This window comes from Camarhynchus parvulus, chromosome 5, assembly GCF_901933205.1.
Source record: "Camarhynchus parvulus chromosome 5, STF_HiC, whole genome shotgun sequence".
Lineage (NCBI taxonomy): Eukaryota > Metazoa > Chordata > Aves > Passeriformes > Thraupidae > Camarhynchus > Camarhynchus parvulus.
This window is the reverse complement of record NC_044575.1, coordinates 53799922-53825530: the sequence shown is the minus strand read 5'-3', so window position 1 is coordinate 53825530 and position 25609 is coordinate 53799922. Positions and strand designations below refer to the sequence as shown.

Below are 25609 nucleotides of genomic sequence, written 5' to 3'. Positions count from 1 at the left end.
TTCAAAAATAAACCAAATCACCAGAATTGGTAGAATCAAGTCAGTTTCCAGTGCTGTATGTTCCATACCCCCATCCCCTCCCCCTCAAATCAGTGCCCTGGTCATTTAACAATATTTTCTAAATATTTTACTAGTATTGGTTGAAATGAACAACAGATAATACTTCACAAAGCTTTTTGCAAAGATCAGAGCAGACTGGAATATACATGTCCTGCTGTTCTATTAGCCTACAGCAAGAGTTGTGTGCAAGTTAAAGCAGAAGGTGTGGTGATGTGTATGTGTATTATGTGTCAGGCTCATGATTTTGGGACATTTTTAGGATACTTGTGTAGTGTTTTTTGTTAGATTTATGCATGAACTTGAGCACACTTACATCAACAGTCTCTGTGGAAAACATGTTCTTAAATAACTTTCAAGCGAGTCTGTTCATATTAAAGATACGTCAAAAAGCCAAGACACTGCTGGATGATGTGAGGGGTTAAATATTTGCTGTATAGGTACTCCTTAGGTTCTGGACAAGAGCTAAATTAATGCAAGTTTAGTTGCTGATTTCTGTAAGCACATTTTAAGAAAGATGTCAGGTGTCAATGCTATAGAGGAGCTACTTGTGGCTGGTGTAAGTGGATTGTGGTGGTTAGTTTGTGTTAAGACTTTCTGTAGAAGAGTGCACATGTGACTAATGTCAGCTGATGGTAGAGTTTTCATAAAATGAATATGGCCAGTATGAAGCTGAAAATATGCTTTAAAATTTATATCCATTAGTGTTATTAAACTTCAGTGCTTACTCTGGTTATCGGATAAGGTTACACTCAGGGTGAGTGTATGGATGTTAAAATTTCCAATAGTGAATGATTTTCGTAGTAAAAATGTGTTTCTGATAATTGAGCCATAAGTAGGAAGCTCTCAGTGCTGCGTATTATGAACACATTTAGTAACACAGATGCTTTTTTGTAAGTTTTCAGCTGTTGTTTTACAGTGAAGTGCAAAATTCAAAGACATGTAAGCAGATCCTAGTGCAAGACTTGGTATATGTGGTAGTGGGCAAGACTGGGTTTTTTGAACGAGTGGGTTAAGGACCAGTTTTCTCTTTTGAGATGCCGTAGTTATGTGATGATCCATTGCACTACCACAGGGAGGAATTCCTCTTTCAAGTTATTGGCCAACTGGAGATGAGGAAGGCTGACAGGTTGGGTTGGTAACCTTAACTATCTTCTCTAGAGGTAAAATACCCATAAAAATCAGTTTTACAGTTGCATTCTTGCTGTGTCTGTTTGGGGCTTTTAAAGGGTGACTGTGTAACCCAGCAGAGAGCAGAAGTTGTACAACTGAGTACTGTCCTAGCTGAAACTGATGGTCCAGTAAATACAGATTTGTCTATCAATACTGTGTAATGTCATTTGATTAACATCTCTAATCTCCTGCAAGTGTGACTGCAGGCCTTCCTGAAAGGTTACACTCCAAATGCTTGCTCATGTGTGACCAGCCAAGTGCCAGCCTGGTCACCCATAAAAGTAGACACAGGGAAGTGAACGGATTTAAAAGGCTTTGTGTTGTCTTTGCTGTGTAGGTTCTTTAAACTCATTACAGGTGGGCTGTGGTTCCTGACCAGTGGGAGGATGGTCTAAGCAAATTCTGGAGACCAGGCGTGTGGGACCTGGGGCTTGCAAAGCCACGAGGAGGCAGCATGAGCTGTGTGGGCTCCTCCACATTTTGGAGGAGCAGCTCTGCACCAGAGCCATAGCTGCTCATAATGTGCTATTAAGTTTTTATTAGATCGTAAAGCAGTATTTTCGGCTCCAGAGACTATGCCAACTTAGACCATGAGGTTTGCCACCAGAGCTGTGGGATTTCTTGTTTTAAGCTTCTTAAAATGCTTATTTATCCACACTGTCCAGCATGATCATGCTGGAACAGTGCTTTGCATGGAAATTTTTACCCATCAAAGTTCCTTAGCATCCTGAGCACAGATTCAAATCTGCTATCAAATGGTATGATGGGAAAGCATAGATGACTGGTCTGTTTCCTAAGACACCAAGTCCATCTTAAATTTTTTTGCTGCCTTTTGTGGGCAATCAGATGTAACAGCCAATTTGCAGTAGGAAAGACCAGCCTTTATATAAATGGACATCTGGAGGCACTTGAGCACTGGTCTATACTTCTAATACAAATCAATGGAACGTAGGAAAACGAAAGGATATGTTAGAAGGTAAGTAGTTAAAACTGGAAGATGTGGATAACTTTGGACTTTGCATTGATTTGCAAAATTCTGGATTAGTTAATAATTTTGATACAAAATAAGGAGACATGCTGTTGCCAAAAGATGATGTTAGAGCAGTATTATATAGAACTTATTTTTTCAACTATTCAATAGATGGGTGTTTTTTTCAGGTAGCAGATAGGGAAGCAGATAGGAAGAGGGTTTGCAGGTAGTGTTTTCAGAGTACAGTAGAATCCGAAGTGCTGAGACTGGGGAGTGCAGGGATTTGGAGGGTGAAGCTACTAAAATGCTCTGCTAATGTTTGTCTTTAAAAATTGGGTGGGGTTGAGCTGTGCTATCGTACCTCAGAGGTAGAGCTCTTTGCTTTCTCAACTGATCTCTCTCAATTGTCCATTTCCAAGAGCAGTACAAGCTCAAGTATGTCTCTGTCCAGTATGGTCACTCCTGAGCTCTCTTTCCCCTTCCTTTCTTTAGTCTAATCTAAATAGTCACCACTAAACCGGTTTCTGTTTCAGTGATGTAAAATCATCTTCCATAGTATATGTCTGAAGCTGAAAACACAGTAGAAGGACTTATTTTCAAAGGCTGAATTGTGGTTTGTATATTAATGTAACTGAGCAGTAGGAAAATAAACACTCAAGCGCATTGTTTCTGAGTGGAATGATTCTGCTGTAGTCATGGAAGACCTCAGCACTGATCCTGTTGTGGCTGCTGTTCTTAAATGGGGAGGTTTCAGAGTTATGATAACTCTCCTTGGTGTGGAGTTGAGGGGTGTGTAAAGCACTTAAGGACCTATCTCAAAATAAAAACACACTTCTCTTGATGTAACAGTAAAGTAGTCCTAATGCCCCTGTGAAAGATGGCTGAATTCTTACATAATCCTCTTCCAAAGAGGATCCTTGCAATTTCTTGGCTGAATGTCCCCATACCCATGTGGATTTATAGATCATTAGGCTGGGAACTGTGCACACATCAGGGCTTGGCTCTGCATGAAGATGTGTATAGGAGGATTTTAGGATAGTGCTGCAGTAACTCTTTCCTGTTCATGATGATTTTTCCTTGATTTTCAATGTATGTGAGGCTCTCAATGTTACTTGTAGCACTTGGAAACTATCAAAGCTGGATGCTTTGACAGCTATTCTTGTTCAACTCAAAGCAGTTAAAAATTACCTGTATGCATAACTTTTTTCTAAATAAGTTTAGTATTTGAATATTAACATCTGTCCAACATTTTTGATCATAAACCAAGGAAAATGCCTGAAGCCTTGGTTTAGTGAAGTAAAGGCTTCTTGTTTTTTCTAAATCATTTAGGAACTGTCTAAAATCATGGGTTTTTTCTTTCCTCAGGGAAAAGTACAATGCCAGGTGTGCTTACTGTAATAATTGTTTCGCTGTGTCTTTTGTAGTTGTTTTTTATGTTACCCTTTCATGAGAAAGAAGTCTAAATTTTTGATAGATGCAGGGTGAATTGTGTATTCTTCTTTAGATATGTTTTTCTGTAAAACAGATCTGGTACAGACTTATCTTTCATGCACTTTCTAAAGGATGTCTCTCGTTCCATTTTAGGGGAGGTGGTTCAGTTGCTTAAGTCTTAAATATCCCAGCTGTTTCCCAAGGTCCAGAACCTCATTTCATTTAAACCTTTTAGGGCTGCTTCTGAAGGGGATTTCTGTGGCTAAGCAAAGCTGAGAATTAGGTGCAGTGGGAGGAGAGTAATAATAATTCAGCCCTCAATGTGTGTGTATGCATGGAATTTTTTTTTTGCTGTTAACATGGCTTGTCCCACAATGTTTAATGCTGTTATATGTCATTCTTTTGAGAAGATGCCTTCCAGGGCTTTCACGTGACAACAGAGAAGTGAAATTTTCTACTGCTTTCAGTTGGCTTTCTTGTAGCAGTAATATCTACTTATTTCAAATCAGTTTGTCTGGTTATAACAGTTTTTTATTACTGTCTAATTGGCATCTTGTTTTTTTTTCAGAGGTCGTTCACATTAATATTAGAAGCATGGGATTGGGATAATGATACAAAAGCTGGTGAGTATTTATGTAAAGCTTGAATTTGTACTTACCCTGTGCTGTATGTGTGGAGGCTGGGGAGGGGGGAAATTGTATCCTGCTGCAATAAGCCATCCCTCCAGATCAGCTCTAGGCAAAGCTGTTGTTCAAGTAAAGGGCATGTACAAATCCAAACAGTGAGTATTGGGTTAGGAACTATGAAAAATTATTGCTGTATAGGAAAAAGAATGGACAGTTGTAACAAAAGGGTGTAATTACTCTTTTGTTCTAATTATCAAAGACTCTTGATAATTAGCTCTAAAAAAATGTTTACAAATCATGCTGGGCCCTTTATTTTTTTTAGAAAAAGGAAGATAATCTGTAGAGTTGCACTTCAAATTCTCCTCAGTCTGCCTGTGATCAGGCTATGCAGTAATTTCCATGATCATGTGAGCAATTAAGCATTCTTGCTCCCCATAAGGAAAGCATACTTCACGGTTTTGTTGAAGTTGTTCTTTATGATGGTATGATCCATTCTCTGATTCTCCTCAAATACTGGAGCTTACCTTGCATTTTCAGTCTGTAAATGCTAATACTCAGTGTCAAGGCAGGGTTATTGATCTGAAGTGAAAGCAAGATTATTTTATAAATATTTCAAAATCATATAAAGGTGCTGATTGCCATAATGCTGCTGAAGCAGGACTCCAGCTTGAACCTACTCTTTGTAAATGGTTTACAAATATGTCCTAAAATAGCCAGTGCTTCTGACTACAAGATAAAAATGAACCTCAGGCTTGCATTGTGGTTATTGATGGACTGTTTCATTTCATTGTTGGGATCAGTGTAGGGGAAGGTAAGTGTTTGACCATTAAGATAGTGAAAAGGTTATATTTGTCCCAAATCATCATCAGATTCTGTATCAGTAATGATGAGTTTTTAGTTTAACTAGTTCTTGAACCCTTCTTCTGTTAGAGTTAAGCTTGTCTTGTTTAACAGCTCCTTTAGCCTTTTTCTATTGGCTGTGTTTTCTTTACATCTCTGATTAATGTTGCTGCAGCCCTTCAGTTGAGTTTGTCCACAGCCTTCTTGAATGGCACTTCCTAAAGCTGGGTGTGCTATTCAAAATGAGATCTTGTGTGCTGAGCAGAGTAAGCCCAAATCTTGAATAAGTTTAGATATCCTACACAGTAACAGATTGGAGGAATCCTCTTGAATGCTTTGTTTAAAATATACTATGTGATGTTAATTAATTTAAATGGTTTCCAGCTTGGGAATAATTTATCTAGAGGCAGCTAGTACAGCAAATATTAGAATATTCATGCCCTAGTTACAGAGGGCAGATAAACTCATGAGATGATGTAGAAAGGACTGAGCATAAAGAGACAGCCTATTCTGCAAATCATCTGTATGCATTCAAGTGCTGGATTTCATTTTTAATTAGCTTAGTAATAAATTTATAGTATTGTAACGTTCTGTTTATTTCTTAGAATTTGCTGAATCCTATTGCAAATCTGTAGCTTTAAACCCCATATTTCTTTTGAATACACTTGATAAGAAGACAGTTATCTCAGGCTTGTGTTAGGTCTTTGTTATGCTTTTTAGTTTAACAAGCTCTAACAAAGCTCTTTACTTGCATTCTTTTTTTTTTTTTCCCTGAACTTGAGGCCAACAGGATATAGAGTGTTTTCTGGAGGGCCCAGTGTGCCATCTCTTTAAATTAACAGTTTCTATGAACTGTGGGAGAGTATATAAGTGTCAGATTACAGTTTAGCTCTATGAGAAACTGCTGATGGACAATGAACTTCCCTTTAATTTAGGCTGCCAGAGAGAGGTACTGCAAAGTTGTATTGCAGCTGAAAGCTTGAAGGCTTGTCAGGTGAATTTAGGAAGGCTTTCTTGGCCTGTAATTTGGCAGAAGACTAGGGAAGTGCTTGTCTTGGTTTAATGTTTCTATAGTCAGTTTTCTGATTCTGTTATAGAGATGTGTTTATAGAAGCTTTGCTGGGCTTCATTTTACATTTGCATATAAGATTCTTAAGAAGAATTCCTTAATGCCTGGAGGTTTTCTCTTTTTTGAGGGATCTTGGCAGTGAGTCCTCCAGTAGATTTTGCCTTGTCAATCTGTTGAGACACAAAGATGCTTCAATTCAAAGATGTATTTTTGCAAGCACCACCCAACTGCCAAACAGGCACAGATCAGTAAAAAATTCACATGTTAGAGAAGAGGGAATACAGCAGCTCCTCCAGAGAAAAGACCGTATCTGGTCCTGGAGGGGTGAAGTGAATGTCTGTGGAAAGCTTAACTCCCTGTCAATCCTGAGCACTGTGCTGATCTGGGGATCACGTTACATGTATCTTCTGTTGCTACTGTAAGATAGATTAATCAAAGTAATTGCCAGAGTCTGTTTATAAACTGATTAATTAGTTCTAGAGTCAGGTTTTGCTTTCCTTTAATGGGGATGAGTAAGGCTGAAAGTTAAAAGTAGGATCTGTGTTCCAGCTTAGACTCTAAAGTGGATATTAAAAACAAAAACAACAAAAATAAACAACAAAACCCAAACAACACAACAAGCAAACAAAAAACCTCCCCTAAAACCTAGAAAGAGAGGCTTCCAGTGAACAACTTGAGGGTTCTAGAGCATTTGTCATTGTTCCCTCCCTGTGTCCTAGAATCCTTCATTCTTCTTGCACTTAGTGAAGGCAGGGGGACTCAGAGCTGACCTGTGAAGAACCATCTCAAGAGCAAGTCCGCCACAGCAAATGTTTCTCCTGTACAAATTCTTTAGAGGGTCTTTCACCCCCAGTTCCTGAACTGCTGGTGTTTTTCTCCTCCTGTGTGCAGCAGGGTTGGCTCGGGGGTAAGCTTGGGGCAGTGTAGTGTTACCACTTGTTTGCTTTGGGGAGGGTGGAAGAGGGGGAGAGGAAACTGGCTTAGATACAAAGTCACTGCAGAGGGCCTGCTCACTGTCATCTGTCGCAGCAGTTCCACTTTCCAGGTAAGTCACTTGACTTGGCAGACTTCAGCAGAGCTCTTGGCAATGCCCAACCCAGCCCTGCCTTGACAAAGCAAGGTGGCATCTTAACGTGGGAAGTAACTTTCCATTTGACTCTGTGTCTGCTGCAGGCATGCAGTGGTTGCTTTGGTCCTTCCCATTAATCTGTAGGAGACTCATCTGTCCACAGTGCTCAAAAGATATTTCTGGAGAGAATGTCCTTCCTGAGATGGGCACCTCCTGCTCCTTTGGGTGTGAAGTTCATGTGATGTCACATGAACATGTGTGTTCCCTTACAAAAAACTACCAGCATCCCCTTTTCTACAGCCCTGTTGGGGATGTCTGACCTCTGCAGAGGGTTGGGGTGCTGATGGGCAGTGCTCTTGTTTGTATACTGCACAGTTAAATACTCTTCAGACAAGGCTTTCTCTTCCAAGAATCAGATGCTCTGGGAACATTAATTAAAGAACTACCTTTTAGGCATCATCTCCTTTTATGCAAACATCTGTACCACTATCTGCTTTTCTAGAGAGGCTTGTAGAAAACCTGTTAATCAAGGAAATTGCTTACATTGTGTGTATGTAAGTTTGAGTAATGAATGTGCCTTTTTGACCAATAACCAGAGAAATTCAGTTATGCCTTTACTGAAGGCTAAAAGTAGTAAGTGTGAACCCCTAAGGTGAACTTCTATGGCAGAGTCAGATGCAGGGAGCAAACTTGTCTCATCAAAACAGTTAGGTGAGAGAGGCTGGATCTCTTCAGACACGCTTTGGTATTGTGGGGGAGGAAGGAGAAACCTTGACAAACACGTTCCTCCCTGTGTTTACAGATCTCTCTGGAAGATGCACCTTCTAACCAGGATCAGTGTTAAATTTGAAGTTAAACAGAACTCTCATACTTTGGTACATAAGAATTTAGTATTATAAATGAAATGGCTTGGAGCTGCTTCCCTCATGCCTTTTGTGGCTCAGGGTAAATGATTTGGCTTGCTTATTTAGGCTGTTAAACCCTACTTATACTGATAAGTTTTTTGAGGAAAAACCCTTAAGACTCTGAATACATTCCTTTTCAGAGGAGCTTGTGAAGATAAAGTTTGAGTGTTCAAAAAGATAAAAAGAGCACTCTTGGGTTATTTCCCCTGTTCTTTACCCCTGGTACCAAGAGGTCTGTTCTGCATAGGTATATTTGCAGTAGCTGTAATGCTTGTTCCAGTTAACTGGGTCTGATGAATCTCCATTAGCCTGAAGATGCCTGATAAGAATTTTATTATATGAGCCACTCCTTTAATCTCAGGACCTGTTCTTCAGTCAATCTGATGCACTTTGAGGCAACACTTTCACAGCAGTGGCTGCTGCAGCTGTTTATAAGGAGCCTATGTTGCTTTTATAGCAGGAAAGCAGCTCTGTAATATATATTTGCTATTTGTTTAATTTTCCTTGACCATCCAGTGATTCAGCATGTTTTCCTTAATAGTTTTTCAACAGTGAATGGAGGAAAACGAGATTATTAACAGATGCTGAGATCTGCCCAGGGAAGTGGTGGTGTCACCATCCCTGGGGGTATTTGAAACATGTGGAGATGTGGCACCTGGGGACATGGTTTAGTGGTGGCCTTGGCAGTCCTGGGTTAATGGTTGGGCTTTGATGACCTTAAAGGTCTTTTCCAACCTAAAAATTCTGTGATTCTATCTAATAATTAAACTTCTAGTGGTGATTGTTATGATAAATGTTCTCTTGGTCAAAAATAAAATGCAGGCAGCCTTTTCTATCTTATACATGCTGCTGGATAACAGAGCAGTTTATACACAGAGTTATAAGGAATGAGAGTTAAAGAAGAGGGATAGGCTTCAGTGTGTCTTGGCCAGCCATAAAATGTTTTATGCAGTCTAGTCCAAGCAAGCATGACTTACAGTTTATGCATGGCAACACCACTTTTAATAATAAAGCAGAGTGATACTGTGAGGTCTTAAAAACTGGAGTACCTTTCAATGCTTAGTTAAAGGGGATTCTTTTTAAGTTCAATGTTTTTAAATTTCAAGAGGAAACATTTTTATAGAAGCAGGCTTGGATAAAGATGCCAAGAGAGCAAGATGCTTTGGAGAGCCTGCTAATTCTGTAACTATTCTTCTCTTTTGTAATTGGAGTGGCTGAAAACACTTTGCTAAGAGATTTTGCACAGGATTGCTCTAAACTGTCAATGTTCTGGTTGAGAAGCAGTCACTCCTTGGGTTTTGTTTTCTAAACATATAAGGTTAATGAGTTCTAGAAAACAACTGGGTAGGTAAAATGAGTTTGCTAAAGGTGGTAGCTTAGAATTGCTCGCTACCAGCTTGGCTTGTTCTATATTATTAATAATTTGATCTTCAGACTTTGTCTCACTATCATCTCAGCCTCTGGCTGTGGGCAAGTTTTTGATTATTCATTTCTTTTAACATGTAATTTACGGAATCTTTCTTTAAAGAAAATGGGTGCTGAAACTCTGAGCAGGCAATATTACAGCTATTTCATAAATGTGTATGAAATTAATGTGTTCAAGTGAAGCATGTGTACCTTTTTCTCATCCTTGAATAGCTTTTGCAGTTCCAGACGCAACTTTTAGTCACCCAGAAAAGCTGTACAGCAGGGTGGTACCAGATTTGAATGGTGAACCCATTAGAAAACTCCTGCCATTGGGCTTGCTCACTGTCTGCCCTTACCCCCTACCCTGAGCTTTGCTTATTCTCAATATTTGCTGAAGCAATTTTGTAATTTCATTGGACTGGCTATAACTGTCTCACCTCCTGGTATTGAAGCTTCTATACAAAGAATTACATGGATAAAGATACAAAATGGATATTTATGTGAATGACAATACTTTGTGTTGGCACTTTCTGTAGTGTTACAGCCTAGAATCCTCTTTTCCCCTGGGATGTGTAATTCTTTGTGCAGGTTTGGCCTCAGTGAGTGGAGCCTGGCAGTAGCAGAGCTGCTGCTTTCCATGGGGACTAGGCAAGATGCTCACAGAGTGTTCTGCAGCAGAGATCACAGTTATCAGGAGTTTCCCTGGGGGTGAGGATAAGGAAGTTACAGAGCTGAGAATGGCCCTTGACAATCCTGGGTTCACTTGTTTATTTCTTCTCAAAATGTCAAACACTAGCTGTCTAGTGTTCTATGGAATGGTTGTTAAATGTTTTGCCTTTATTTTAGAGTCAATAATAAAAGGGAAACGAGCTAGTTTGTGTATATAATGCAAGCCTACTGGAGCATTCATTATTGCTCAGTGATTGTGCAGCAAATTGAATATAGTGTGTTTTACTTTATTTTTTTAAATTAAACTTGCAGCAGAGAACTTTATCTCAGCTATGAAATTATGCAGATCTTGCAATTTTATAAGAACAAAAAGGAGGCAAGAAGAGCCTCAGATCAAGATAAAGCTGCTAGTTGTCAGCATGTGGGTGTGGTATGTTTGGCTGCCTTGAAAAATAAGCTATTTCCTATGGATTATGTTCCAGGGTTTTTTAATATTTCCTTTGGGACACTTTTTAAATTGGCCTTCCTGTAATGAACTCTGCAAAGCAAAGGAAAATTCAGTTATACAGTAGATCTTTATCATCTTAACATTTTCTTTGCTTGGATTTTCCCTTAACCAGTTGAGTACTTCTGATTGGATTCCATATGTCCTTGTGTGCTATCAAACTTAACCCCCTGTTGAATTGACCTTTCTTTCCAAAAAGGTGAAAACTTGTTAATAGAGCGAGTGGCACATGCTGGCATGATCAACCCAGAAGATCGATGGAAGACCCTACAGATCAATGGTCCTGTTGCCCACTTTGAAGTGCAAATAAGGGTGAAATGTGATGAAAATTACTACAGTGCTCTGTGCAACAAGTTCTGTGGCCCTCGAGATGACTTTGTTGGTCACTACACTTGTGATCAAAATGGAAACAAAGCCTGCATGGAAGGTTGGATGGGAGAAGAATGCAAACAAGGTAGTATATTTCCTTTGTCTTGGATGAAACCTACTGTAAACTGCTGTAGGTATTTCTCTGGTGTCAGTGCTGTAGCATATTAATTTTAGGACTTACAGGCTTTGTCCTTTCAATACAAATCTTTAAATTAAACATCCTCAGTGAAAAGTGGAGCACAGGATACAGTGTTGCTTCTGGTGTGTGCTGTGAACATACCTAAACAAATCTAGTATTCAGGGAAACATCCTTTTACTAATTTACTTTATTCGATGGTGGTGTTCTTTCAAAGCAAAATGATGCATTACATCTGTTAATGTAAGATTTTATTGAAGTGATATCATCACTTACACAGTAGACTGCAATGCTGTAAAAATGCACCCATAACACTGTTTCTGCAAATGAAACAGTTTTGAGTGAAAAGTGTGCAAAGCTGAAAGCTTTTTGATAGCTCTTAATGGGAACAGAAATTCAAGTGTAGTTGCATCTTTTAATGTACCACTCAATCAAATACCTCTGCATTTTACCTTCAGTAATTAGTGCTAAAATTATTTGATATAGTCTTCCTTCTGCTGAGGGCTTTTTAGTTTTGTTTTCTGTTCCTTTTCAGTAAAAAGCTTGTTAATGATGGGAAGGACTGTTTTTACAGCTTACTCAAGGTCATGTATCACTTAAAGTTCTGGATTTCCAGCAAAATACCAGTCTTATACCAGGTTTTAAAAACAACTGTATTTCATAAAAGTTTGAGTGCTGACAGTCCTGCTGCAAAGCTTTTTGGCTGTAATGGGGCTGTGTTCTGTGAAATAACTCTCTGGAAGGAACAACTATTGGAACATGGCAGAGAAGGCAGTCTGCTTTGCACATATAACAGACAGGCTAAATGACAGGAGCCCTGCCTGAAGAGCTCCACATTGCTGCTGCACTAATGGATACCTGGCTGCCCAGACTGATGCCCAAATCTTTTTGTGTCTACAGCTGTGTGTAAACAAGGATGTAATTTGCTCCATGGGGGCTGCAGTGTACCTGGGGAATGCAAGTAAGTCTGCATGCTTGAGTATCTTTTTTTTTGGGGGAGCACTGATTCTCAAGTATCCTCAATGTATATTGCTACTTTTCAATAAGTCTACTTTAAAATGGAAAAATTCTGTACAAGAACAGGATGGAAATGGATTTGAAGTAGATGTCATATGTCTAAGAACTGCATATACTCTGAATTGTTTTGTGATGCTATTTTTTGCCTATATAGGACTAAACAGATTTGCTTCATGTAGTTCAAAACTGTGCCTTTATTGAATGAGAAAATCAATATTTTTAATATTATTTTCAAAATCTTTAGGAGTTTTAATCTCTATATATTTGTTGCTCTCAAATGGAAAGGGAAAGCTTGTTCTTTGGACTGTTAGATGAGCAAATGCTCACACTCCTAGAGCACTCAATTACATTTTGATCACCAAAATATAAATGTTGCTGTTCCAAGAACAAAAGGGTTTTAGTAATAATAGAGACACGGTAGCAACCCCAGCCTAAACTTTCTACCCCAGGTAAATTTCTTTGGTCCCTAAATATGAGAGAACAGAGTGAAATGTTCCCTTAACTTTCTGAAGCAGCTGAAGTCGACTGTGATAGCAAGGGCAGTTGATTGTTTTCCTGTAAAGGTTCAGGCATTCAATGTAGTAGGTCAAGGGGAAGTGGGTGTTATTTTTACACTGGCTGTTGAAGAAATGGGACAGGTCCACTTGCAAATTTGGGATCCTGTGTAAGTTGTTGAGTTTATTTGTGGTCAGAGTGGTATGCACCATTGTAAGAGTGGATTCACACGGTGGTTCCTTATTGAGCTGCGTTGAACCTGCTTGATTGGAACGATGTGAGACTGAGCTGTGGCTGCCAGAACCCCTGAGAGCTGACAAATACCACTTTGTGACAAGCTGTGACAGTTTAAGGCAATTTGGCTTCATCCTTCTGACTACTGCAGCCTCCACAGGAGTGGCAGATATGGGATGCAGATAGTCCAGCTTAGCTGGGCTTAGAGTTGAGCTGGCTTGAGATGCCAGTTCATGAACTGTGGTAGGTGATATGCAGACAAGTCCCATCCTGCTGCAGAGCCTCGTGGTTTTAACACTGGGGGATGGCAGATAACAAAGCAAACCCTAAATCATTGCAGCACAGAGTGGCTTCTTGCTGCCCTGAAACTTCCATCAGATGTTGCTGGCTTCTGGGAAGGTTTCTTGCATTGTAGTCCTCTGGTCTGACTGAGAAGTGTAAATTTCAAGTGCAGCGCTTCAGCTTGTGTGTGGTTTCACTTCTCAAGCTATAAAAATTCCTTTTTTTTTTTTTTCAAGGAAGATGTTTAAATGATGGCTTCCCTTTTGTGTAAGAGTATTTACATATAAAGTTATTTGTCATTTTCCATATCAATAAGTATTTTCCTTGTGATTTTAAGTGTTGGGTGCTCCTACTGCTGTTGGGCATTTTTTGTTACAAGTAGAGATTGTTGTTGAGAGCTGGGCCAGTATCATTTCTGCCTGAAGAAGAAACACTCCTTCCCTTGAGCCTTCCAAGAATGCATTTGTTCCCCTCAAGAGCCTATTTTAATGAATTTTGATTCATGTAAGGGTTTCTGGTGTCCTGTAGGTGTCAAAGTACCATCCTAGGAGCCTGCTAATATTTGCTTTTCTAATTCAAGTCTTTGACTAAATATGTAAAAGAAACAGATTTAAACAAATACAAAGCAGTACCTTTGGTTGAGTTTTTTTTTAATAGGGGTTGGTGTAGTTTCCTTTTTAACTTCCTTTTCTCTGTGATACCAGCTGTATGTGAGAAGGCAGAAGCTGGAGAGGAGGAGGGAGGTTTCAAGAAGGGAATATAAAACCTTTCAAGCTGAGAGCTGGGTGCTGTTACCTTTTCAAGGTGGCTGTCAATAGGTGATCTCACATGGCAAAGCCTTTCCTTGCAGCCTGGAGCTGATGGGAAGAAGCATTTGGGGTTGTAAATCCAGGTGTTCCCTTGCAACCCACCCAGCTAAAGTGAGCCCACAAAAATAACCCTGAATCTACTGAAGAAATCTGTCCAGGTATCTCACTATTGTGATGGGTGATTCTCTCACCTGAAAGAAAGCACTGAGGGAAGGAATAGTGGATTATTGTGTGCAGTTTACCTCATTTCTTGATGCCTGTCTGCTCAAGTCAGAGCTGTGATCAGCAAACCAAAGGAGAACAGTGGCTTTTCTCTGTGTGGCCACTCTTTGTAATATTGCAGAAAGTTCTAAGCTGTATCTTTAATGCAGATTTGGTAGCTTGAGTGTGTTCACACACAAGCTTTAAATTGTGTTTTTAAGTAGTACTCTGTCATAGTTATTAGACTATATTGGAAATGTTGCTTTTAACCGAAATGGATAATACTTTCTGTAGAAAAATGATGCTGGCCTAAAAATAAACAAGGCTTACAGACATGACCTTTATCTTCAGCAGTACAAAGGAAGCTGTTATTTAAAAGAAACTGCTATGTTTGGTGCTATTGAATTTTAATCTAGATTCCTTCATCCTGGTTTCTGGACAGCTGCCACTGTAATTTAACAGGTGAAAACAATGTCCTTTTTTAATTCAGAAAGAAAATGAAAATGTGAGAAAAAATATGGGTGTGAGGTAGTTGGGAACTAGCTGGTGCCAAAAGCTACTTAACTGCCAAAACTTGCAGTGCTGTTAGTAAACAGAAAAGCTGGGAAATGGCTTCCATCTTCAACTTGCATGAATGTGGAGGTAACTTAGACAGGGACTTCAAGGCTTCAACCAAGGTCTCAAGAAAAGATCTATCCTCCATTTTTTATGTTCCAGTGTAATTTAGAGCTGGTTTTGGATTAAAAGTTACACTAAAATCAGAAGTAGCTAAATTACCTCAGAGTGTTAATAGAGGCAGTGTCACTGGTTCTGGGTGTGCATCATCTGTTGGTCAAATTCATGCACCCATATACTCTGAGAAAGTTACAGTGTTGAGATGTTTTTCCATTTCTTCTGCTGAGTTTCCATCAAAATGGAAAATAACTAGGGATGACCAGAAATCTCACAATGACCTAATGTAGGAAATGATTTTGTGGTGTGGCTGGGTCTAGGTGATGTGTTTTTGTCATTGTGGAGGCAATTCAGCAAAAGTAAAAATTTCCTGAATAAAGGTGAAAAAATACATCCTTGAGGAAAGCAAAAGCAACTTCGCTGTGTCTTGCAAGGATGGAAAAATGCCACCATCCTAAAGAGAAAACAAACTAGTCTTTACCCACTGTGTATAAAGAAAGACAATAAACTTTGGTCTGTAGTGGCAGGCTAAATGGTCTATTTTTTTTTTAATTGACTTCACCAGGCCAAATAAGTAGAAGGGATTATCAAAGACACAACATTGCAGAGCCTTGATGCTGGTACTCTTTGTATGTTTTTGCGTCATTTAAAGTACTTTGTTAAATCCCATTAAGCTGTCTAGAGGAGAATGAAGTTTGATCTAATAGCTCATATCTGGCTTGGGTTCAATGACCTCATGAAATTAGCAGAGTTGAATGTAAAGAAACCACCAGTGACAGTCTCTTTCCTTGATTAAAACTGCTGACCTGGGTATGTTTGGTACCACTCATAAACTGTCACTAGGCTTAACAGCTCAATCTTTCACTTCCTTGTTATCCAGAGTGGTATGGCTTTGGTTGAGGTCCAGATAGGCCTCATATCTGGCTTACATTGTCATAGCCCTGCCAGGATGTGGTATTTTCAGAAGTCTTTCTACTTTTCTTTGCCTTTGAATGTTGGCTTGTCATCTGAAAACAAAACAAGAGTTGAATCCCTAACGCTGCTCAGCTTGTGTTCTGCAGCCATGGTAAGAGCTAGGTTTTGTCCTGGGAAATGCAAGTCTTACTTTCCACACCTGATACAAAAGTTTGTTTAGAGTGTGCAGACTAACTGAAATGAATTTGAAATGGGGTCATTAATAGTACTCTAATGTGAAGTCTGTTAAGGTGGATAAAGCAAGTGTACTGTTTTTAAAAGAACTTTTAATATAAATTAAGGTTTGTGTGCTTTGAATTGACTTGTTCTAGAACTATATATGACAGTTTTAGTTTTACAGTTTTGGTGATTTTATGTTTGTTTGGTTTTGTTTAAACATGTACCTTATCTTTGCCCCATGGAAAAAGTTTTCTCAAGCTTTCTGTCTGGTGCCATGCCTTTTTGTAGCCCTTGTGTTCCCCTTCAGCAGTCCTGCAGAGCCTGTGAGGGCTGTGGGCATCTCAAGTGGTTTTGCTCCCTTCATCTGTCACTTCACAGGCCAGACCCTGCTCAGCTGTTATCCAGTACTTTCTTTAGAGGTGCAGAAAAGCTGGAGATGCAAAGTGAGCTACAACTACCTGGAGTATTGGTGGTGTGTGAAAAGTGTTCTAGAGAGTCTTTGTTGAATCCAAGACTTCTCAGAGGCTATCTAGTATCACTGATGTCTCACTTGTGGTTTGTGATGGTTGGGTGGATAACATGTTTAACATCAATGCTGGGGAGCTCTGTCTAAACTTTTATTTAAAAAAAACAGCAGCTGGATTCTTGTAAATTCATTCTTGGGTGTAAAGTGATCTGGTGAGGCTTTTCAAAGCAGGTTGTTATTGAAAGACTGTAGAGGGCTAGCAAAAGGTCCTATAGAACTGAAAGAAAGAAGGAAATAAAATTCTAGCTTCTAAAAATTGGGAGAAAGTAAGAGGTGGGGATATTCTACAAGTGTTCTAGAATGCAATTATTAGAAATCTCATAGGCTCCTCTGAGCAGTAAACTAGAAAAAAAACTTGGTTGGAGCAGTGTGCTTAGCTGCTTTGGCATCTGACCAGCTCAATTCCAGCAAGGCTGCCCTGCCCATGATCCCTACAAAGTGTGAGGCTGCTGTTTGGCTCTGCAGGAGTGCACTTGGGACCATGACTGGAACATCTCCTTTCTCCTCTTTAGTGTAAGATATCCTATCACAGCTTCAGGTCTCCAAGATCTTATAAAATTCTTACCATTGCTGTGTCTTTCCTCATGTTGAGTTCTCTTACCTGTTGTTACAACCAGTGTGCTTTTATTTATTTAATTTTTTTTATGTCCTAGTGGTGAGCCCTTAGGGAATGTTGGCAAGCCTTTCACAAGTAGACACCTTAAGTTAGACAAAGAATCTCATGTTTTGCTTCTTTATTGGTCAAGGAACTGAGGCAGGCTCTGCATGAGTGGGTTGGATGGTATAGAACATATCCTAAAGGTGGATCTGCATCCAGGAGATCTGAGTGGGCGTGCAGGAAGTAAAAACATGTAGTGCTTGAACTTGTGTCTATAGCAGTGTGGGGAGTGCAGCTGAACTAGAACAGTAGATCAAAGCAGTGCAGAGAACTCAACATCACACTCCAAACACTTCAGGACTTTAAATTTTAGACTCTCTAGTCTGTTCTTGTGGCCTGAATGCCTGTTTGCAGCTGGAACACATTGGGTGTGCTCCTGGCATACATTGTCTGATGTTACCTTAGTTTAACCTAAGAGGAATCCAATTCCTTTGTTCCAAAACAGCTCTGTGATGTGAACTAACACACCATCAACAGGAATGATCAGGCAGTTCACACAAAAAACATGTTCCTGGTGTGAACTAATGCAAATACGGGCACACCCTTAGAACCACTTATGTAAGTTAACTGAGCAATGTTTTGGCTAAAAACTTTTGAATCATACCCTCTTTTAGCTTGTTCTCAAAACTCTACATAGTACTGGAGTAAGACTGTTAGCTTTCAATAACTTCCTTTATTGGAGGAGAAAAATGTTTGTAGGGAAAGGTTTGTATCTTTTGGTGTGATAAGAAGGCTGGGGGTTAGAGGAAAAGATAACAAGCTTTTGGGTAATTAAATTCTTTGAGCTCATTAAATGAGTATGTTTTCCTTTGCTATTCACAAAATTATCTTGCCTATTTCGAAGGTAGGAAAGTGGGCAAAGTGTTTCTGTGACAAGTTTTAGTGAATGAGTACTGTCCTGCTTATTAACATTGAATTCAGATGCTCAGAATTGTAGGATCTAACAGCTGGGCAATATTGCTGCCTGCTGTGCAACAAGTATTCGCCTAAAAGTTTAAACAGACTTTCTTATGGTTATTTTAAGTAAATAACTTATATAAAGCTATTGTTCTGGCCTATACAACGCCATCCTGTTCACGTCATTAGAAAATTTAGTGGTTTTCTATTTAAGAGGGCTATTTCTCCCCCACCCCTGAATAATGCATTTTGCTTCTGCTCTTAATGTCACTGGTTTTGCTTTGTTTTCCTGTATTGAGTGTTTTGGCCCCAGCTTCCACTTGAAACATGATTGGGAGAGGCTCCTTCCAAAAAGTCTGCTTATCAAAAGGTGTAAGAATACCTCACAATGATGTTGTCTTCACTCTTTGTATGATGAGCAATGTATCAGTGATGTGTAACCTGTGATATTTAATGGTTTGAACCACATTGCCTACATCCTCCCTAAGATTTCTTAAAATTTATTTTTAGGCACCATATTCTTGCATTGGCTTCAGGAATAGACTTCAGTTTCGTGGTTCAGGTGTATTTATGCATGAAGTGCTGACAAAGCTCTGTAAGTAGGCATAGAACAGAATTAATTTAGGTATCCTCTCATTCTCATGAATTACAGAGCTTTTTTTTAAGGTTAACCAGCATAGATTAGTCATTGGATGAGGTGTGCAATATGAAGTTTCTCAGTTGAACTTTCTGCACAGAAGGATCAGGACTCTCAAATAACCAGAAGTGATTGAACCAGGAGAATAAACTTGTATGAAGATAATACAAAAGAGCTGAGTTTAAGGTGACCACTGAGGGCACTCTGATTTTCTGCTGTGGTGGCAGAGGCATCCTCCTTTTGGATAAGGAGGAGTTAATCATTCAAGGTGCTGAGGGGCCATGGTTCACAGACCTTCAGGATCTGAGTACATCTCTTCACCTTTCCATATCACTTCTATGATTGCCACTGTAGAATTTGACATAAATTTGTGGAGTCTCGACAACATTTCCAGGGTCATCTAGTCCCCTCTTTGCCTGAGGAGATCTAGTTATACCTATCTAGTTAGTTCCATCTGATCTGGAAATACTCAGTTTCAACCTAGCTCTTTCTTACTAAATAATTACAACAAATTTCCTCAAAGGAAAGCAAAGGCTACTGTCAGCTTTTTCCTTAATTATATCTCTTTCAGAAGAACAGAAGGAGAGCATATTTCTATAGAAAAATCTTCTATTAGACTTGATAAATTTTGGTTTTGAATGACCCAGGAAAAATGAAAAACCCAAATGTTCCGTTTCATGCTTTTTTTCCCACTTTCCCCTCTCTCTGAGTACACATGTGCCTGTGAACTGAGTACACATGTGCCTGTGTGTTCAAAGTTCTGATTTTGAACTGTGTGTAGTGATGAGTGCTTTTGTAGGATTCCCTGATGTTAAATTTACTACTTTAAATGCATGGAGATTTACTGTTAAAAGTCCTTTATCCTGAAATTTAGCTGTTTGAAGCCCCACTGAGCTGAATTATTGTGGCTTTTTCTGCTTGACAGTGACAGTAGTATTTTTTTCTGCACAGTTGCAGTTTTTCTAATCTGACGATTGAAAGGTTGTCTAGAATTTTTGCTAATGTTAACTCCTGCCACCCCCACCTCCAGCCTTTTGTTTGAATTCTCATTTTTCTTTTGTCCCCAGACTGTCATCTAAGGAAAATGGAAGCTGTGAAGTGTGCCTGTAGAATTACCAGATCTCTTCTCCAGGTTGTTGGTTTCAAGATAACCAACAATTGTTCTTCTCTCCCTATTACACTCTGTGTTAGTTGTGACCCAGGGGGATGCTTCAGTCTGGGAGCAGATGCCTGTGCTTCAGCCTTCCATCAGGAAGTTACTGAACTGTAACAATCTATTTATGGTAGCTTCTTTGTGCTCCTAATAACCCAGCAAGGGCTAAGATTAAGCCAGGTCTGATTTTGTTTTGCGTGTGCTGGATTGTGAAGACAACTTTGAGCTGATGAAGTCAGCAGAGGGGAAGGACAAAGGAAGTAGAATCTTGATTCCAATAAGAATTTTCTTTGTCTGTTGAACAATGAGAATCCTTATAGATTCTCTATATTTGGCTTTCTTATTTTGTCAGATGTGAAAAATTTAGAATTGCTATTTAGTTGATTCTCAACTGGGATTGGAGGGCAGGGAAGAAGTAACTTTAGCCCACTATTAGCTGCACTGACTGTTTCCTTTTGGGTTTTGCACAAGTGGTTGGTACTTGAAAAGGAATTCTGGTTTGAATTTTTGGTTTTTTTTTTTCTAAATGTTGAATTTGTTTGTACCATTTGGTCTTCTCATAGTATCATTTTCATCTTTTGGTTTTTTCTTTATATTTTTGTCATAAATGACACATCCATACCCATATATGACAGAGAGCGTACCCATTTCTGGGTTGGTTTACCATTATTGATCCCATCTTGCTGTCAGGGTGGGCTGAGATCCATATCAGCATTATCTTTTCAGAAGGAAGTGGAATTAATGCTGCTCTAGCACCTGTTAATGTAGGATGCGACCAGACTTCCTGTTCAAGAGGAAATCCTAATTTACTCTTCCTTGTAAACTGAAGGCTGATCAGCTTACCACATAGTAACCTTTTGACTTGTAAACATTGTGTTCTTTTGGACTGCTTTTAGCCTCTAGAAATTATTTCCCTCAGGCATGGTGGTAACTTTAACTGTGAACTTTGACTGTGTTGAATATCATGAAAAAGCAGCAACTTTTTTTCTGCTAAAGTAATTTTGATGTCACCAAGCATACCTACAAACTCAAGTAGGTGCTTAAGATGCCTTCAAGTTCTAGAAGGTGGCTGTATTTTTCTTTGCACTCTTAAGCACCGCTGCAGTGTCAAACAAAGAAATTTGTTATCCATGGGCTATGGAGAATAAATTGAGTTCCTGTGATTATTTGCTTTGTGATGCAGACTTTCAGCTCTTGAAAATGCTTGTTGTATGTGGGTGGGGAGTTGGCTCTGGCTGGGATAGTCATGGTGAATCACTGGCAGTAGTGCCAGGTTTGGCATGGATGAAGATTTGGGTTGGGGCCAGTAAAGTAAGTTGCAATGCTTTTTTTATTATTACCATCCTCTGAAAAGATTTTTCTGTCCTTGAGGAGGAAGGAAGAGATCAAATTTAGCAAGAGCAGTATTTGTTTCCTCTTGCTGCTGCTGCAGCCAAAGAAAGAGGCTTCTAAAATGTGAGTGTTCTCCAGGCTTCTGCCAGCCCTGCTCAGAGGAGCAGTCGAGGCCTCTGGGCTGAGTTCTCAGCTGAGGCTCTCCTTGGAGATCTTGGAGCTTTTCAGGGCAGGAGCAGGTACTGGCACAGGAGCTCAAAGTAGCTCTAGAACTTGTATGAAAAGAATAGTCTTGCAGAGATTCTGCATCTAGAGTCCTTACTTCCAATGTAAACAGTAAGGGATTTAAATACTGTGCTGCCAGCACAGCTTGTTCTGTTCCTCTGGGGATTGATCCAGCTTACTGAAACAGTGGAAGGGGATTGATTCACAAGGAAGCAAGATTCCTCATTTATACTTCTCTTCCTTGTCTTCTCTCAGTGCCCCCCCCAAAGACTTAATTTATTTTATGCTCTTTTATACTATTTAAGTCACGTGGATAATAGAATGGTAGCGTCAAATCTAAAAAATGTAGTTTCATTTCTAATGCTTTTTTTCCTCTAGGCAATAGGGCTGCACTGCTGTGCATGTGCCCAACTCTCATTCAGTGTGATCTCTTTATTGCTAGTATGTTTCTTTAATTCTGTATAACAAATACACTCTTAACAGACAGAACATTTCTTTTGTTGGCTTTGTAAGAGCAAGTTTACTATTTCTTGGTACTTAAAATATGTGTGAAATATAAATATGTTTTAAAAAATCACCACCACCCCCCCTTATTAGTTCAGATTTTAATAGCATAAACAGTAGTTGCTTCTTTTAGCAGGGTTCTGATACAGATTAACATAAAGATACTGGTCTCAGAAGAAATCTTGTGGGGAAATTTCAACTCTAAACCAAATGAGTTATTAATGGCTTTTGTTTCTGTTCTCACTCCTCCTTTCTCCAAAGGGTACTTTTTCCATAGTGCCAGTAGAGAACACTGAGGATATAATGGAATAAATCTGTGAAAAAAGGTTTTCTTGAGAAACCAGGCATTGAGAAAATTGTCAAGACTGCTGCCTTTCTGGCTGCCCTGGTCTTTTAAGGCTGTAGCACTCTAGAGCAAATTGGCTATTATCTTGAAATCTCTCTTCACAAAAAAACACTGTGGTGCTCAATGCAGTAAGCCAGCAGTCTCCTGAAAATCAATTTCAGCTTTCTTGTGTCAATCACAAGTTTTGTCCTAGTGTGAGATGATTATGTGAAGATGGGACTTCTTGTGAAAGAACAACTAATTCATGTCCAGTTCTCATAACGTGTAGTGCTTGATGGTGTTTGTTGCCATTGTGTGTAACACATTTGAGGAGGATGAGTTCCCATAAAGGATGTTCAACAGGACTAGTTGTGTCCCCTCTAAACAGGATAAAGTTTTGTTATCTGTTGCACATTGAACAGTTGGCCTTGTTCTTGAGAATGGTAAGTGTAGTGTTGTAAATACATGTAATGCTGATGATGAAGCATCATGTTGCTAACTTTTAACATGTGAACTTACATCTTAGGTGTCATTATGGTTGGCAAGGACAGTTCTGTGATGAGTGTGTCCGCTACCCAGGCTGTGCTCATGGGAGCTGTAATGAACCATGGCAGTGTAATTGTGAAACCAACTGGGGTGGCCTGCTCTGTAACAAAGGTACTTAACATTAATGTCCAGGAAAAATAAGTTAAGTTGCATGATTAACTGATAACTCATTAACCCCTTTTCTTTTCTGCTAGTGTGCAACTACGCGAGTGTTTCTGTGCCTTAATTCTCGTGTGGCAGATGGTGCCTAGGCATCAGAAGTATAGGAAGTTCAAGACAAAAGGCTTGAAATTGTCCTGACTCTTCTAACTCCTGCAGTTGTCTCTTGTTCGTTCTTCCCTGTTCTGTGGATAGTTACCAGATCACAGGCTAGCCACTGGAATATGGGGATGATGTGGGTTGAAGGATGTTCGAGCCGGAAAGGCGTCTGTGTGACTGAGTAGGGACTGAAATGGTGTGATCTGTGTTCCCTGCTGACTGGGTCTTTTCTCTATGCAGATCTGAATTACTGTGGGAATCACCACCCATGCCTGAACGGCGGCACCTGCATGAACACGGAGCCGGACGAGTATCGCTGCGCCTGCCCCGACGGCTACTCGGGCAAGAACTGCGAAATCGGTACGTGGGACACCTCTCCTGGGACACCTGCACTGCCTCAGCACTTCTGCATTGCACTGGGGATGTGCTCCACCTCTCCTTTCTGGGGTCTGAGCCTGGCTGTTCAAAAAATCACCAAACACAACAGAAATGCTGCACCAGTTTCCCTTTAGATAAGACTGAGACTATTTCTTCCCTTTGACTTCTCTTCCTTAATCCAAATATGCAGTTGGGCTGTAGTCTCATGAAATACATTAGACATATGCCTTTCCCTGTTGCCTTACTCCCTGCTGCCCATGTTCTTGTCTTCTGGCTTGCTGGCAAGCATGGATCTTTTCCAAGCTGGGGACTAAGAAAGATGGAAGTGATGGACACTTCAATTCCTACTCTGATGTGGGGCTTTGGCCCCTTTTTTAGTCGGCTGAATGTGTTGACTATCCTTTTTAATCAACTGAAGCCTAATCTTTTAATGTGGGACTTCTAATATATTTGGATTAATAATGAATTGTTAACTCCTATGGAAATGTGCTCAAACTCTCTTACAGAGTCACCTTGAGCAGTCTGAACAAAAAGTGTCTTCCTTGTGCCTATTGGCAAAATGGAGGAGAGCATTTAAACCACATTTGTGAGGAAGTATGACTTTGCCTTTAACAGATCTGTGTCTTGAAAAACTGCTTCCTATCTCAACCACATACAAAGATAGCATGTTGCTTTTTTCTGTCTATGTATGTGTTACACAAGGACCAAAATGTTCATGTTCTAGGGACAGTTTTGGTCTCTGGAGACTTTTCTTGGTTATTCTCACTTTGGAGGTAAATGGACAGTGTGCAGTTTCTACTTCTTTCATATTTTGCTTCATATAGTGGTTAGGTATATGCTCTATTTCTTTGTCATGATGCATTGTTTAATCCTTTTTTGAAATGTGATATTCACAGCTTCTCACTATGAATTTTACTGTCCCTTGATAGTTAAAATTTTAGGTGGAAAGAACCTTTTTTTTTTCCAATTCACTGCTTGGCCTTAAGTTCACTAAGCTATTATCAGCAGAAGGTTTTTGGAGTTAATCAGGATGTAGATCTTTGAACTTCCTAAAGCTCTGTGTGGTATTAAAGATACCATCAAAACTTAAATTTTGCTTCAGCTGGTAGAACATGATGTAAAGTTTAGGCTAAAATGGAGGAAATCTTGCCATAGCTTGCCCTGAAAGCTGTGGGGGGGTAGCTTGTCTTTTCAGGTGAGGAGGCAGTGAAAAAGGGAGCCATATACTTGCTGAGATCTACAGTGATTTTTAACAGTAGGTTGGTGTGTGAGCTGCTTTAGGTACTGGTACTAAAAGACTTCTTTAGCTTCTGAGAGGGGAAGTTACCAAAAAGAAGTTACAAAAACCTTGTCCCTCCTCAACCTGATGGTTTTGTGCAGCCTCTGCCACTGTTACAGCCCTACATGGAGTGACAAGGAGCATCACTGCCTGTGAGCACCTCTATTCCCTGCTGTTTCCAAGAGCAGTGCTAGAATGAAGCTAAACAGACCTTAAACTACCACAACTCAGACCTCTGCGTACAGCATATCTGTTTTTTCTCACTGAATTTAAAAGAAGTGCTAGAGTGCCCTGGAGGTGGAAGTGCATGGCTGGAAGCAGAGTATTAGTGGGGAACTTTGCTGGAATTGAAATAGAGTGAGCTATCTGTGCTTAGGCTTTCTAGTCATTAGGTGGGAAGGATGATACATCTTCAGTGAAATCCTGCTTCATTTTCCTCCTGGGAGTCTTAACTCTCTGCAGGTGGGAGAGGAAGGCTCCAAAGTTCTGTACTGGTATCTCTCCACTTTTATTTCTCTTGGTTACTTTTACCCAATGCAACTTTTAACTGCAAGTTCTCCTTAATTGGTACTGGAAGAGTATTTAGCAAGAAATTCTTTCCTTCTTTCTCCCCAGCTGAGCATGCTTGTGTATCTAATCCCTGTGCTAATGGTGGAATTTGTCACGAAATTTCGTCAGGCTTCAAGTGTCACTGCCCGTCGGGGTGGAGTGGACCAACATGTGCTATTGGTGGGTATGGGTTTGCTGGTGCCTGACCTGTTGGGTTGGAAGGGTTGATGCTTGGTGATAGCATGCTCTATGGGTTTGGAATTTGTTGGTAG

General features: G+C 39.8%; 1 protein-coding gene across 4 annotated transcripts in view; it reads left to right on the top strand.

The window, feature by feature from the left end:
• The window catches only part of JAG2 (jagged canonical Notch ligand 2), a 68600-nt gene that overhangs the window by 21534 nt on the left and 21457 nt on the right, over positions 1-25609 (top strand). For 2 of the 4 annotated variants that reach the window (XM_030948870.1, XM_030948871.1), the window contains exons 3-8: positions 4200-4254; positions 10921-11175; positions 12127-12187; positions 22854-22984; positions 23372-23491; positions 25404-25517. In XM_030948870.1, the coding sequence (XP_030804730.1) occupies positions 4200-4254; positions 10921-11175; positions 12127-12187; positions 22854-22984; positions 23372-23491; positions 25404-25517 (736 nt within the window). The remainder of the gene's footprint in view (positions 1-4199; positions 4255-10920; positions 11176-12126; positions 12188-22853; positions 22985-23371; positions 23492-25403; positions 25518-25609) is intronic. The other 2 variants (XM_030948873.1, XM_030948872.1) reach the window with 1 other exon arrangement.